Source organism: Desmodus rotundus, chromosome 4 (genome assembly GCF_022682495.2).
Source record: "Desmodus rotundus isolate HL8 chromosome 4, HLdesRot8A.1, whole genome shotgun sequence".
Taxonomy (NCBI): domain Eukaryota; kingdom Metazoa; phylum Chordata; class Mammalia; order Chiroptera; family Phyllostomidae; genus Desmodus; species Desmodus rotundus.
The window spans coordinates 21,183,310-21,198,030 of NC_071390.1; the positions used below are offsets into that span (position 1 = coordinate 21,183,310).

At 57.9% G+C, this 14,721-nt stretch overlaps 2 protein-coding genes across 3 annotated transcripts; both read left to right on the plus strand.

Moving 5' to 3' along the window:
• The first annotated feature begins 1,039 nt into the window (after positions 1-1,039).
• Positions 1,040-3,090, plus strand: NPM3 (nucleophosmin/nucleoplasmin 3). 2 transcript variants are annotated; one of them, XM_024555422.2, is made up of 6 exons: positions 1,040-1,177; positions 1,516-1,601; positions 1,865-1,984; positions 2,061-2,154; positions 2,524-2,648; positions 2,741-3,090. In XM_024555422.2, the coding sequence occupies exons 1-5, from the start codon at positions 1,060-1,062 to the stop codon at positions 2,637-2,639; spliced, it is 534 nt and encodes a 177-aa protein (XP_024411190.1). In that variant the 5' UTR covers positions 1,040-1,059; the 3' UTR covers positions 2,640-2,648; positions 2,741-3,090. The 2 variants fall into 2 exon arrangements, with proteins under 2 accessions (XP_024411190.1, XP_024411191.1); XM_024555423.2 differs by having other exon boundaries at positions 1,516-1,556.
• A 6,353-nt stretch (positions 3,091-9,443) lies between these two features.
• FGF8 (fibroblast growth factor 8) lies at positions 9,444-14,271 on the plus strand. The gene is made up of 3 exons (XM_053922710.2): positions 9,444-9,624; positions 12,800-12,906; positions 13,777-14,271. The coding sequence occupies exons 1-3, from the start codon at positions 9,600-9,602 to the stop codon at positions 14,065-14,067; spliced, it is 423 nt and encodes a 140-aa protein (XP_053778685.2). The 5' UTR covers positions 9,444-9,599; the 3' UTR covers positions 14,068-14,271.
• Positions 14,272-14,721: the final 450 nt, after the last annotated feature.

Genomic DNA, 14,721 nt, shown 5'->3' on the forward strand with positions numbered 1-14,721 from the left:
GGTGTACTGTGTAAATCTACTTGTTTCTGCCTCCTACCTTTCCTCTTGCCCTTCATGCCTCACCTACAAGCAAGTACTCTTCTCCACAGCTGTTCCAAGTTTAGGGACCTGCTCTTGAAGGTAGTCCTCTCACTCCCATCTCCAGAAAAGATTTCTTCTCAGGTTTTCCTCAAGGCAAGGCAAAAGATAAAAGGTTCTTGGCCTAGCCACCCTTTTGCCAGTTATAACTTCGGTGGGAATTGGGGCAACTTAATTGAGTGAGGTCCTGCCATCAAATATGATGAGGAACACGATTTGCCTGGTCCTTTAGTCAGACGGTGAGAGGTGTGGAGAGTAGCCCAAATAATGAGACAGGAGGCCGAGTCGGAAGGAAGTTCCCGGGCTGATTGCGAAATACCGTACAAGTTGAGAGTTTGCGTCTACGTGGAGCAGGAGTTAGTCCTCTGCTGGCCGGCGCCAGCATCCAGCCAGTCTGGAGGCTCAGTGAGGGATGGGCCGTATCGACAGCTTCAAGGTCGTCGGCAGGAAGTATATCTAGGAGAGGATGGAGAGATTTTGAGTACGAGATGGCCCGGAGCTGGAAGTTTTATTTCAGGCTCCTCGGTTCCCTAGGAGCAAAGGCAAATCTGAATGCCTTTACAATGTTTTGCTTTTATAAGAAAAAATGCTGCCCTGAAACTGCTGGGGGAATTAGGAAGGTTTCCATTTTCATATCTAGTTCCTCTTTGACAAGTTTACCCTGGGTTGGGAGAGGGAGAAACACTAGATGTGATGAGCTAGTGACGAGGTAGGAGCCGCCCTCAGAAAGCCTTGGTCGTAATGAGCAAGGAGGGCAGGAACATTAATCCTAAATTCGTACTTAATCTCATGTTACTTCCTCTGCGGTGTAGACTCCGGTCTGAGCAGAGGCCGAGCGCGCCAGGGCGAAGTTGGGCGGAAAAGCCCGGGGTCCGCCGCGTCTGCGTGGCGAGCGTTCCCTTTAAAAGGCGGAGCCGGAATCCGCCGGAGTTCCCGGCTTTGTACGTGTCAGGGGCGGGGCTCCCGAGCGCCCGCTGCATCATGGCCGCCGGCGCCGCCGCTGCTTTAGCGTTTTTGAGTCAGGAGAGCCGAACCCGGGCCGGCGGTGTCTGTGGGCTGCGGGCCCCGGCTCCGGTCACTATGGACAGTTTTTTCTTCGGTATTGAGAAAGAAGGGGGTGAGGGTAGTTCTGGGGCGGTAAGAGGAAGGCCTGAGTAATGGGAATGCCGATGGGTGCGCGACCTGGGCCAGGTCGGGCGCGGGGGGCAGGGAGGGGGCCGCTGGCACGCGGCAGCTGGAGCAGAAGTGGTGGTGAGACCCCGGCCCAAAAGTATTGGGTGTGGCCCAGGGCTGAGCGCCCCCGTTGTTCCAAAGAAGTGGGCGTGTAAATGCCGGTCAATCCTTGGCTGCACGTGATGGAGGTTTGATGAAACGCCCTCCCTCCCCCCATATACATGCACTCTCACACGTAGGTACACTCACTGTTATTTCTTCCAGGATGCGAGCTCTCTGGCCACACCCGCTCTTTCACCTTCAAGGTAGCGGAAGAGGATGATGCAGAGCACGTGCTGGCTTTGACCATGGTGAGGGGTGGGGAAGAGGGGTGGAAGCTGAGGTGAATAGCTGAACCTGAGCTGGCAACCGATGGGTCTCTCTCTACCTGTACTCCATCCCCAACCTCCCTTTCACTGGGAGTCACCTCTTCTGCCCAACCTCCCAATGGCCCGCTCCCTTCGCCAGGTAATTCAGGGACCCCTGAGGCCTGGGAAGTTCTAGGGTAGATGCCTCCACAGTGGTGTCAACACTTGCTTGGGGAGACCCCAAGGCTTTGTGTGCACTTTCCCAGCTCTGCCTCACCGAGGGGGCCAAAGATGAGTGTAATGTGGTAGAAGTTGTGGCCCGGAGCCATGACCACCAGGAGATTGCAGTCCCTGTGGCCAACCTCAAGTTGTCCTGCCAACCCATGGTGAGTTCCCCGGCCATACCTCGGGGGGTGGGGGAGGGCAGAGGTGGGCCAGGCCTCATCCCTGTCTTCCTCCCAGCTCAGTTTGGACGACTTCCAACTCCAACCTCCTGTAACCTTCCGCCTGAAGTCAGGTTCTGGTCCTGTGCGGATCACTGGGCGCCACCAGATTGGTGAGAGTCCTCTCCCTTGCACCCAGTGGACTCTCCATCAGGTCTCCCCTGACTCCACACTCCCCATCCCAGCCTTATATCCCATTGTGGCTGCTACACAGGTTCTACATGATGTGCCCTCCCCTTTCTGTCCTACTCATGCCTCGTTCATGGAACCTGTCCCAGCTTCTCCAGCTCCAGTGATGTGTAATCCTTTGGCTCTTTGGTACCCAGTTTAGTATCTGAGGGTCTTCCCATCTAGACCATAAGCTCTGGGAGGTCAGGACCCTGCAGGCCTAGCAACACAGTGGATGAATAAATGACATGTGGTATGAAAGGGGCCTGGCTTTAACCTTCTCCCCCTCCCTTTATTATGTGTGTGTACCCCAGTTACTGTAAGCAGTGATGTTTCTGAGGAAGAAGAGAGCGAAGAAGAGGGGAGTGAGGAGGAGGAAGCTGAGTTGTGCCCCATCCTTCCTGCCAAGAAGCAGAGGGGCAGACCCTAGCCCTCCTTGGTGAGTGGGAGGGAAGGGTGCTCAGCAGGGTCTGGGAGAGCAGGAGGAGCAGGTGAGGGCCTGCATGCTGATCCCTTCTTCACTCTCCTCAGGTCAGCTAGCTGCCCGCCGTGCGTGCCATGCCCCGTGTTGCTGTGCAAGTACCAAGGATTTTAAATGTCTTCTTCATTGAAGAGGATGGGTGGGGTGGGAGGTCTTGGGCTGGTGCTAGAAGAAAGGGGGTCCCATTCTTCATAGGACGATGGTGTTAGTTTCTAAGTCTATACCATACTGGAGGCTTCCTTTTTCTCCAGCAGTGGGAGGAACTCTGAACTGTCCTGACCCTCTCTCTGCACTTGTCTGTGAGGTGAGAGGTCAGCATCTAAAGCTCAGGACTAAACATTTTAAACACTTTTTACATTTTGGATAAACAGTGAAATAAAGTGTAGAGTGTTTTGTTTTATTTTGTGTGTTTGTTTTTTGCAACTCGTGTGACTTCTTTCCCTGCTGGGGTGGCATTCCCCTAGGGACCACCAGGTGGCACTGTGGCAGCACTGAGGGTGGCCCCAGGTCTGGGGGAGGGGGAGGTAATGTAGGATACTGCTATCCTCAGGCCCGGCCCAGGCCCAGGCCCAAAGTGCCTTGCTAGGAGAGGACCTCCCAACACCAGGCCCGTTCCAAATCCCTACAGGTGGGGGAGGGCCATCCTAGGAGGTTATCACCGTCCAAACAAGGGGTCTGGGCCTCTGTCAGCACTCAAGCAGATGGGCAGGGGGGCAGATAAGGGGGTTTAAGCAGCCGGAGGAATGTGCATCTCTAGCCCCATGAAGGGGCTCTGGGTAGGGAGGAGGCAAGTCTCTGCTCCTTCCAGTCTTGCTGGCTGTCTCTGAGCTGCTGTGGGGCCTTAGAAACCTGATTCCAGGGGCCAGATGGAGGGGGCTGACCAGATTGGGTGACAGGGAAACCAGAATCCGGGTGGCCTGGCATATGGGGGCAGAGAGGAGCCTCTGGGATTCAGTCTCCTGGGTTAAGGGGTTTCTGCCCCCCTCCCCCCTCCCCCCACCGCCTGGTCTAGGGTCTCTGGTGCCTGGAATCAGGTGGTTCTTGGGCTTGGCTGCTGCTATGCCAAGAAGAGAAAGGGACATATGTGTATGTGACCAACTCTGGGGTCAGCAGTTCAGCAGCTGTGTTGACGGGGTGGGGTGTCTCAATGCCCACAAACAAACAAACAAACAAATAAAAGGTTAACTCCTGGGGTAGCCTGGGGCCAGACATGCTGAGGATGGACAGAGAACAGTGTTGGTGGGGGGGGGCCATGGCAGGCCCACTCCCTCCTACAATGAGTTGAGCAAGTAGGAGGGGTCCCTAGATAAGCCCAAGGGGCTGGTGGTATTGGGCCAGCTAGGTAAACTTTGGAGAGAATGCCCCTGGAAAGCACTCCCCCCTCAATGTATCCCTGTAAGAGGTTTCCTGCTCTGTGGTGAGGGGCAAAGAGGTCCAGTTTTTAACTTCCTTTTATCCTCAAGTTGAGGAGAAAGGAAGATGACCCCTCTATTTTTTGTTGTTGTTGTTGCAGTGATCAGGGTCGCAGGCCCCTTTATCCTCTCCCTGAGAACTTCCCTGAAGTGCTTCCACCAAGAACCAGGGTGGTGTTATAGGGTAGCCAGGCTTGAGACCAATCACCTTACCGCAGCACGAGGTAGAAGGGGGGGAGCTGGCGCCCTCTGGTGGGCAACGTTGAAACCGCCTGTGGCCCTGTCGCTGCCCCACGTCGCCTCTTTAGGGGCTTTAGGCGTGCAGGAGCTCGCTGCCCTCAAGTGGTCTGGCCGCCGAGGTTTAGGTGATAGGCGAGGGAGTAAGTAAGGTTGACTAGGTACGTTCATTCATTCATTCATCATTCACTGGAAGGACTTCTGTTAGAGCGCTGCCCTACCTCCTCTCACCTATAGCCTCCAAAGTCCTCCGCATGTTCAAGGTTGGAGGCGCGGGAGACCTGCTGGGTGCCGGGAAAAATCATCCAGGGGCAGGGGGAGGCCAACCCAGCTACCCCCTGCATGTGGCTCCGCCCCACCATACTGCCTGCCTTGCCCCACGCAAGCGGCTGATGGCTCACTGTGTGCCTCGGCTGTCGTCTTGGTGGGTCTCCGAGAGTGACTGGGCAGCGCAGAGCGAGCTCCTGCCCGCAGTGGGGGCCTAATCCACATCTGCTCCTGCGTCCAGGAGTTTCCCGGCCAGACCAGGCACCCGGCGGATAATGCTAGGAATTATTTTTTCTCCCTCCTCGTCTCCCCCAACCCTGTCTCTCCTGGATCCCCCTTCTACACCCTCAGCGCACAGTAGGAGCGCTGCCAATTCACTCCGGCCACGGAGCGCTGAGGCATGAAGGCGTACCCCCGGGTCTGCAGACCACGGGAGGAAAGGCAGGCCTGCCTATCGCGGGGAGATCGGGAGGACTCCTAGATGGTGTCCGCAGTGCACAATTTGCGTTTGAACGGCCAGCAGAGAAACCGCAGCGCTTTGAACACCTGGCGCAGGAGGCACGCCAGGGAGAGAGTGGCAGCCCGGGAGGCCCGTGCAACCTGGTGTGGATCGGAGGGGCCAGGGGAGGGCCAGGGGCGAGGGATACATTTGGAAAGAGGTTGAAGGTGTGTGTTTGGGTCTCCACGAGGGCGTGTTTGTGGAGAGAAGCTGTTTGTGTTGGTGAGGAGTGTGTGTTTGTGTTTGTAGGAGGCGAGCGGGTGTGTGTGTGTGTGTGTGTGTGTGTGTGTGTTTGCGAAGTGTGGGGGTGGCCGGGAAAGGCGGCCAGGCTGTCACTCAGCGATCAGGTTGACAGGCGCTCCCTCATCAGGGCCAGGGAGCTCTGATTGCAGATTCGAAGAAACAAAATAGCAATTGTAATTACGGGGCTTTGATAAGATAAAGGAAGAAGCTAGCTGGCTGGGAGGCGAGCAAGGGAGTGAGGGAGGGAGAGCGCGGCCTGCTGGGGCCCTGGAGGAATATTTTTGCATCTGTCACTCAGAGTGTGCCCAGACAGTACCTGGGGCCGAGTGCGAGTGTGTCCCCATCTGCCGCCCTTCAGAGACACAGACTTTTGGGGAGATTCTTTTCATCTCCCCAAATTGTACAGGATCAAGTTCAGGGGAATTTCTCCAAATGTAAAGGAATTCTGGCCCCACACAAGCAGGCTCTTTGGAAGAGGTTAAGGTCCTGGTGTCCACACTTTTAGGCCCCAGATGCCCATCTTCTCTGGGGCAGGGGGGAGAGAAAGGGTGGTTATGATTATTGAGGTTCATCTCAGGGCCTTCGGAACCTTCTGGGGGCTCCAGAACTTGGGTTGGACCCTGGTTGGATCCAGGAGCTCTGGCCTTCACCCCCATTCCAGGGAAGGACGGGAGCCCTGAGTGGCTCTGGCTGTGGCTCCAGGACTATGCACAACACACTAAGGTTGGCTGAATGCCTGCGTCCGGCTCCCTGTTCTCGTCAGACCATTTTCAGAGAACTGGGTGAGGAGAAGGCCCTTCAGATCCTCTGCTCTCCATCTCTCCACTCCTTCATTCGTTAAATATATGCAAATAAACTTTTTCAAGGGCCTGCTATTCACAGGCATGAGGTTAAGATGGTGAGTATCCTGCAGTGCAGCTGGGGAGGTAGACACTCAACAGGTGTCCCGCAGGCCTCTAACACAGAGGAGCACAATAAAGGAAAGGGGCTGGTCTGGGTGGTGGGCACTGGAGCCCACGTCATCTGTCTTCCCCACCCACCCACCCAATGGGCCCATCTCCCAGTGGGGTTGAGAGGAGAGGGTGTAAGCCCAGCCTGTAGCAAACACAAGTGCTCAGTAAATGGTGGTGTTTATGATTATTATCTGTTGAGGCAAGGGGGTGAAGGCAAGTCTCCCTGGGGAACCGCACACGGGCTGAGGTCTAAATGCTCAGCCAGTTTCCCCACTGAACACTCATCTCAAATGCTAACTGCAGAACAGCCCTGCCTGGCTCTGTGCCATGGCCTGCCAGCTCTGAGCTGGTCAGACATGGTCTGGGCCTGGAGGTCTATCTGGGCAGGAGCCTGCTGAGTGAATCGGCTCCTGGAGGGGGTGACAGGTGGGCTCAGGAAGTCCACTCCTCTGAAGAGTGATGACATCTTTGGGATAAGTCCTCTGACTCTGTTCTCCCATATTTCTCAGTGTTAGCGTTGTGGCTGGGAGTGGGGGGAGGTAGAGGAGGGGAGGGAGGCAGAACCTGGCTCTACTGTTGGAAAAGGGCCTACCTGCTGCCTTTGGCCTAATGGCTTCCTAAGACCACCCAACCCCTCCAGCCTAACCCCCAAGGACACGAGGGCCGCCCCGCCCCCCCCCCCCCCGTGGGGCAAGGGGGTGTGGTCAAAGGCAGCAGCTGGGCAGAGCATCAGCGGCTCGACCTGCTCCTCCGAAGTACCTATCCCAGGGCACCTCTGCCCACCCAAGCTGCTCCCAAAGAAGCACCATGGCTCCGGGGTTCCAGAGGCTCCGGGGTTCCCTCGTGTGCCCGCCAGGGGAAGCGATGAGGGCCTGGGAAAGACATAGACAAGACCATACCTCCTCCTTTGGCACTCCCCCTCCCTCTGCACCAGGTGACAGAAAGCACCAGTCTCTGTCTAATACACAGTAGGTGTGTACATGCCTATTAAGTGCACAAATAATGGGACTCTGAGAGAGAAAGTTAGCGCCCTGGATGCAAGTCTCTTCTCCAGGAAAAACAGCTAAGAGTAGTTATTTTTGCCCCATCTGCCTGTTGCCTTGGGGGTTGGCAGGGACTGGGGGTCCTTGCCAGGGACTTCTGGGTCCCGCATAGGTGGGTCGTGGTTCCTCCCAAGCTTCCTTGTGTGTGTATTTGTATTAGGAGGGGTTGGGGAACAGGAGCGAGAGGTGATGGTGCTAATGGGTGCTGGAGGGTAAGAAGGAGACATTTCTCTCTCTCGGGGCTTCCTGAAGACTGAGAGAGATGGAGAGACAGGCAAGGTGGGGTACTCAGCAGAAGGATGGGGGTCGGATCCCCGTCGCCCAGGCACGGACTGCCCTTCAGTCCAGAGTCAGCGGCCACTTCCCAGGGGAGGTCGCAGCAGGAGCGCACAGTAGGTGGCTCAGAGACCCTCAGGATAGGCAGAGGCGTGAGCTGACGGGCCCCACGGTGGAGCCCTGGCACCTTCCAACTCAGACGCGCCCGCGGTCCAGGAAACCCCTGCGGAGGGTCTCCGGACTCCATGGAGCTGGCTCCCGAGACACCCCCTATCCCCGCGTGTCTAGACCTCAAGAGCGCGCGAGGGGACAGGCCGGGGGGGGGGGGAGGCGCCCACCCCGGCCGCCCACGCCCCTCCGGCGGGTCCCCAGACCCCTCCCCTGGCCCAGACCCCCAATCCCAGACCCGCCGGCCGCCCCGCCCCGGCCGCCCCGCCCCCGCCCCGGGCTGCGTCCCGGCCCCAGCTCCAAGCTGGGGCTGCGGGCTCCGGCCGCCCGCCCCGCGCTCCCCCCTCGCGCCCGGTGCGGCGCCCCCCGCCCCCACCCCTCCCCCTCCCCTTCCCACCTACCCACCCACCCTGCCGGCCCGTTACCCTCCGCCTGCTCCGGCTCCTGAGTAGCCAGCGGCCACCGGCTCCGGTAGCGGCGCAGAGCGACTCGGCGCGGCCAGCTCGACCTTGCACGGGACCTGCGGAGCCGTGTCGGCATCGCCGCTGGGCTCCCGCCCTCGAGCAGCCCTCGCTCACCGCCGGTCTCGGCTCGTGTGCCCGCGGGCCGGCGTGATCCCGCGCGGGCTCCCCGCGCTCCCCGGGCCGCGCGCCATGGGCAGCCCCCGCTCGGCGCTGAGCTGCCTGTGAGTACCGCCGCCCCGTCCCCGCCGGCTGCGCGCCGCGCCCCTCGCTCACCCTGCGCCCCTCTCTCTCTCGCCCGCTTTTGTCTCCCACAGGCTGTTGCACTTGCTGGTTCTCTGCCTCCAAGCCCAGGTGAGGCGCACTGCGCGGAGGCGGGGGCCGGGGGCCGGCGGGGAACGCCGGCTGGCCAAGGCGGGCAGGGGCACGAGGACCGACGCTGCGGCCAGCGCGGCAGGGTTGGAAGGAACCTTAGAAACCCAACCCCGAACTATCCCGAGTCGGGAGCTAGAGGAACAGAGAGGTAGCGCCCCGCACAAGGTCACACAGTCAGTGCGTGTGGAGGCTAGAATCCAAGGTCTCCAAGTCCAGCGTTGTCTCCCACGCATTCTAGCCAGGTTGGGGTACTCCGCGGGCAGCCGCACCTGGCCGCCGAGGAAGGGGGCAGGTCTGGGCCAAGGGAGCGTTCTTGTCAGAAGTCTGGGTGCCTGTCTCAGGAGCCCTCCCCGCGGCTCTCGGGGGAGGCTTGTGGCGGGTCTGGCGGAAAGACCAGGTGCCTAGGCCCTCTGCGCTCTCAACATTTGCTCCGTAAATTTGTCTTTATAAATGTCAGGGGTCAGGCAGCGCTGCCTCCTTACTTAAAAGCGCCCTGCTCTTCTAGGAAGGCCCGGGCGGGGGGCCTGCGCTGGGCAGGGAGCTGGCTTCCCTGTTCCGAGCTGGCCGCGAGTCCCAGGGTGTTTCCCAACAGGTGGGTCCAGATCCTTCCCCATCCCCCTGGCTCATCCATGCTAGGTTGGGTATGCCCGGCTTTCCTGGGTGGGGGGTGGTAGCCTGAGCTGGCATGTTGGGGGGACCCCCAGCCCCTGCCAGCTGCCTGGGGCAGTGGAGGTGGGGTACAGGGCAATGGGGACCACTGGGGCCCCTGGGCAGAGTAGCATTATAATGGCGTGTTGTGTATTTTTCAATTTCCTAAAGGTAACTGTTCAGTCCTCACCTAATTTTACACAGCATGTGAGGGAGCAGAGCCTGGTGACGGATCAGCTCAGCCGCCGCCTCATCCGGACCTACCAGCTCTACAGCCGCACCAGCGGGAAGCACGTGCAGGTCCTGGCCAACAAGCGCATCAACGCCATGGCAGAAGACGGGGACCCCTTCGGTAAGGCGAGCTGCACTGCGGCGGGGTAAAGGTAGCTCGGGGAACGCGCCCCCTTCTCCAGCGGGCCTGCTGTGATTGGACCCACCAGCAGTAACTGTGTGGGCCAGGGCTCTGCAGGCTCCCAGCTCCGAAAGCAAGGGGTTAAGGCAAAAAGAGTGTTTTGGGGGTCAGCTGGAGAAGAGAGGGTTTGGGAAGGGACCTTGGGGAGTACTTGGCCCACAGGTGCCCCTTCCTTGCCCAGCAGATGAATGAATCCAGGAATTTCCCTTTACACCTCCCCCTTTCATACACCCCTCCCCAGCTGCAGGTGGAGGCAGAGGGTTCAGGGGGAGGGGGCCCAGGTTTAAGGGAAGCTCTTGAAAGAGGATATGTCGCCAGGGTCCACAAAAGGGGAGTGGGAAAGAGAAGGGAGAGAAGTCCCCCCAACTCTCCCAGCTTGGTGGGGGGGATGCTATGAACCTTTAAATGCTTTGATCAGAAGGGTCAGTTACACACGGGGACTAGGCTTGGGAAGGGGAAGGGGCCCTCCCTGCTCCACTTGCCCAGGGACCCAGGCAGTGGGTCAGAGCCGGCTCTCGGCTCCCGGCTCCCGGTGGGGTGGTGAGTACAGGGAGCTACTGCCCAGTGGAGAAGCTGAGGACTGATTGATTTCTAAAACATTCAATATTCCTGCCTTGAAACAAGGCCAATTTCCAGAGTCCTGATGTACCCAGAGAAAAGCAAGCCCTCTGGGCGGCTGGTGTTGTTTTTAGAGAGCGATTATTGTGAGTTTAAAAACCTTTAAATAATGACCAAGTTAAACAAGCATGAAAGCAGAGGGGAAGACTCTATTAAAATGTAATAAAAAGGTGAGGCATTTTAAGAGCTAAGAAGAAAAATGAAGAATGATATAAAACAGAAAAAGAACGAGCCTTTTTTTTCAGATGTGGAGTTTGAAAAGAGTTGCAAGTCTGTAAATGTTAAAAAAGAGGCTCAAGATTGTTCTCTATGAATCTCTGGAGAGACCCCCGCGTCTGGCAGAGCGATTAAAACTCTTCTTACTTTCACCTTTTTAAACATTTCCTGAATACTTTCTCCTCTTCTCGAGCCAGTTTGGGGGATCGAGTATGTCTCGCTGCATTTTTTCTGCGTCGACGTAGCTGACTTCCCTTCAAAGCTGGAGAAGGAGACATAATTTTCCTGGGATAAATCTGTCACTGGGTGGAAGAATAGGTTTGAAAATGTTAAGCTTTCCAAAAGCCCGGTCGGGGAAGCCGCTGTACACTGCAGCCCCAGCTCCCCAGAAACATCCAGGAGGGAGAGTGGGGGTTCTTGGTGGTGGGGGTGGAGGCGGCCTGCCCAGTGGCCGAGCTCCCCCGCTGGGCTGGCAGGGCCAGCCTACCTTCCCTTTGTCCCTCCAAACTGGCTGCTAGCTGCCCTTCTCAGCTTCCTAGGAATGGGAACGAATGCCTGCCTGGCTCCTTCTGGGTTTACTCCATCAGAGCAAATGGCCCAGCCTCCTTGGCTTTGGGGGAGGGGAGAAGAGGCTAAGAGGCTATAGAAGAACTTGTCTTCAGACATCAGAGGTCTGATGCCCACTTCTCTCTTTACATGTATAGGAGGCTTCCCAGGCTCCTGGATTGTCCCTGCCTGCCCAGCAGGCAGGGGTACAAGTTGGAGGGCCCAAGAGCAGAGACTTAGGGTGTGCAGCCAGGACAGGAAGGGTCTGGAAAAGAACAGCAGAGAGGTCCTAGCTGCTCTCTTATGGGCCCCAGGAAGTGACAGAGGGGCCTACTCCATCCCTATCTGACTGGTTGGGCCAGAATCTTCCTAGTAGGATCCTCCAAGTGAGATCCTCTTGCCAGTTCTCCCATCAGTGTCCTTCCTGGCCCTTAAAGCAGCCACTTTTTGCCCTGGAAGGCAGACCAGGAGAGGGATAAGCAGGCTAGCTGGGTCCAAGAGGAGGTGGGTGGGAAGGGGTGACAGCTGCACTTCCCCTTGGCTGACTCGGAGCCAGACTGAGGACTTGGCCGCTGGGTCCCCGCTCTGTGCTCATGTAAGGGGGCGGGCAGTCACAGGCTGGGCATCGAGGGCTGTCTTGCTGACCTTGGTGCCCATCTTCCCAGTAGTTTCAGAGACAGAGAAGGTGCCGCCTTGTCAGTGTAAGCTGGGAGGCGGCTCTGGGAGTTTCAGAGCTGCTTTCTGCAGGAGGGAAGGGGCTGGACGCTGCAGTGGGGAGGGCAGGAGACCCAGCCCCTTCTGTCCCATCCCAAAGGGCTAAGTCAGCCCTCGCTCCCTTTTTGGGGACAGCCTCAAAGGGAGGAGTTACACAGAGAGTGGACAGGAATTGGCTTCTGTGGCAAATTTGCTGTGTGAGGGGAAGCAGGAGGGGGAAGAAGGCATAGAACTCAGCTTCACGTTTTCTTTCCAGACTGAGAGGTGAACATGCCTGATTTTCTCCCTCTACACGCACAGGAAGGGTTGGGTCACTGGCTGTGATGGAGGTTGAAAGAAGAAAGACCATCCAGTTGTTGATTTCTGGACATGGGCACATGCTGGGGACTTTGGGGATTGGGAAGCAAGGGGAAGAGGCAGGACCCTCCCAGATGTTTTCTGAGTTCAGGGAAAACAGCTGGCTAGGGGCTGTATTAGGGAGAACTGTCCCATCTCTATCACCTTCTCGACAGAACAGCAGTGGGGGAAGAGGGGCGGCCAAGGCTGTGAGTTCGAACCCCAGGTACCAGAAACAGGAGGGAATGCTGCTACGTTTGACCTCAGGACTGGAGGTCACCACTCTTCCCGGATGTGTGAAACAACCTGTGAGGCACGTGCACGTGATATCTGGAGTTGGAACAATTCTCAGAGATCTTTTGATTAGCAGGAAAACTCTAGTTGCGAACCCTTGACTTAAGCGTCATTACTGTCTGGTTTTAAAAGAGGGTCTTTTCAGTTTGAAGGCCCCAAGACCCCTCTGCAGGGCCCAGTTGGCACACCATGATCTTGTCCATCCCCCTCTGTAAACCCAGGTGAGGGGCCTGCGGCCCAGGTAGGGGACTTGACCTTACCTAGGGGGCTGAAGCCTGCCTCTTGGGTACCTGGGCCTTGGAGCAGTTGCTGCTAGGATGTGACAAGTCTGTGGGCCTGTTGGGGTGAGGACATGGAGCTTCCAGTAACCTCCCTCCTCTCCTCTGGACAGCCAAGCTCATTGTGGAGACAGATACTTTTGGGAGCCGGGTTCGAGTTCGAGGAGCTGAGACAGGCCTCTACATCTGCATGAACAAGAAGGGGAAGCTGATTGCCAAGGTGAAGCCCCAGAAGGATAGGGGTGGGGTGGAGGCTGGGGTCTGGGGAGCGTGGGCTGGGCTGGCAGAGCTCCTCCAGGATATCAACAAGGTGGGCAGAAAGACACAAGGCCACCTTGGGGTTATCTAATGATTAGGAGGGGGAGAGGTGAGGGAGAAAGAAATTGCTTGAGAGATGAAAAGCTATAAAGGCAAAGGAGGAAGAAGGAAGGCTAGGGAAGGGGCTTGGGGGGGAAGGTTGGTAAATTCCATATATCTTTTTAACAAATCGCCAAATTGCTTTGCTATTATGTCCAATTACATGGTACCAGCATTTGGAATGTTCAGTAAGCCGCAGGCCCAGCCCCTCCGCCGAGCTCTGAAATGGCCCCATTAGTCACGGCTCCTCTCCAGCCTCGAGCTCCCTGCTTGCTGGGCTTCTGGGGCTTGGGTCTCTGCGTCTCCTTGGAGGCCTCCCCTCCCCCATAGGGTGGCTGCCCAGGGGCCCTGGAGCTGGAATCCTGAGGGGCTGAGGGGGGCAGGTGGGGAAACGGGTGCTAGCAGCTCAGGCCAGACTGGTGGGCAGGCGGCCAGAGCGGGCACGGTCTGGGCCCCCTCTCTGCTGCCTCTCTGTGTTGGGGCCCAGCCCTTTCGGTGGATAGCCATGTGTCACTGCCGCCCGGGAGGACAGGAAGTTGCCGGGTGGGCTGCGGGTTGTGAGGGATTAGAGAGCGGGTGCCCAGGCAGGGGGTGGGGCTGCAGCTCCTGCCCACCCTGCCATCTGCTGGGGTGCCCACCTGCTGTCTGGGGCCGCCTGCCCTCTGCCTCTGATAGGGGGCGGCGCGCTCCGGAGAGAGCCCAGTAACGATGTGTCTGGCCCCCCTACCTGCAGAGCAACGGCAAAGGCAAGGATTGTGTCTTCACGGAAATCGTGCTGGAGAACAACTACACGGCCCTGCAGAACGCCAAGTACGAGGGCTGGTACATGGCCTTCACTCGCAAGGGCCGGCCCCGCAAGGGCTCCAAGACGCGGCAGCACCAGCGCGAGGTCCACTTCATGAAGCGGCTGCCCCGCGGCCACCACACCACCGAGCAGAGCCTGCGGTTTGAGTTCCTCAACTACCCGCCGTTCACGCGCAGCTTGCGCGGCAGCCAGAGGACTTGGGCCCCCGAGCCCCGATAGGCGCCTGCCCGGCCCCTCCCGCGGCTCCCAGCGCAGAGATTTCCATCTCAGGGGAGCACAAACAGAGAAACTCAAGCAAGACGAGGTCTGCTCTACTGAAAGCTGGGGAGGAGCCGGGGAAGCCCCGGGTTCTAGTTGTTGATAATTGTTTGCTGTTGGGTTTTTTTTTTTTAAACAAAAGAGAGGCTCTATTTTTGTATTCCACTTGGCTGTAGTGTCTTCTTAACTCTCAGGAAGGCCGGTTAGTGGCCAAGACTGAGACTGGGTGGGGGGGCCCTGGGCGTGGGAGGCTTATTCTAGTCCAGCCAGAGGTGCTTCTGAGCCCCCAGTACCTGCAGAGCAAGCTGGCCAGGCAGCTAGGAACTCCACTGCACCCCCAGGTGGGGGCGGGGAGGAAGGGGTAGGGACTTAGGTCAGGTGTTTTAAGGATGGGTGTCAGTGGGGGAGGTTGTGTATTAGTTGCTATTAAATGACTAAAATATTTATTTAACTTGCGTATTAAAAATGTGTCTTGGAGGGTGATTCCTTCTGGGGTCAGCTTCCCACCCCCTGCCCTGTCCCAGCTGGCGGCAGAGCTGGGAGACCAGCAAATCAGGCCCCAGCTCTGACAGTAGCCTCTCTTTAGCCTAAGGACCCATGTCTGTCCCTGTCCCC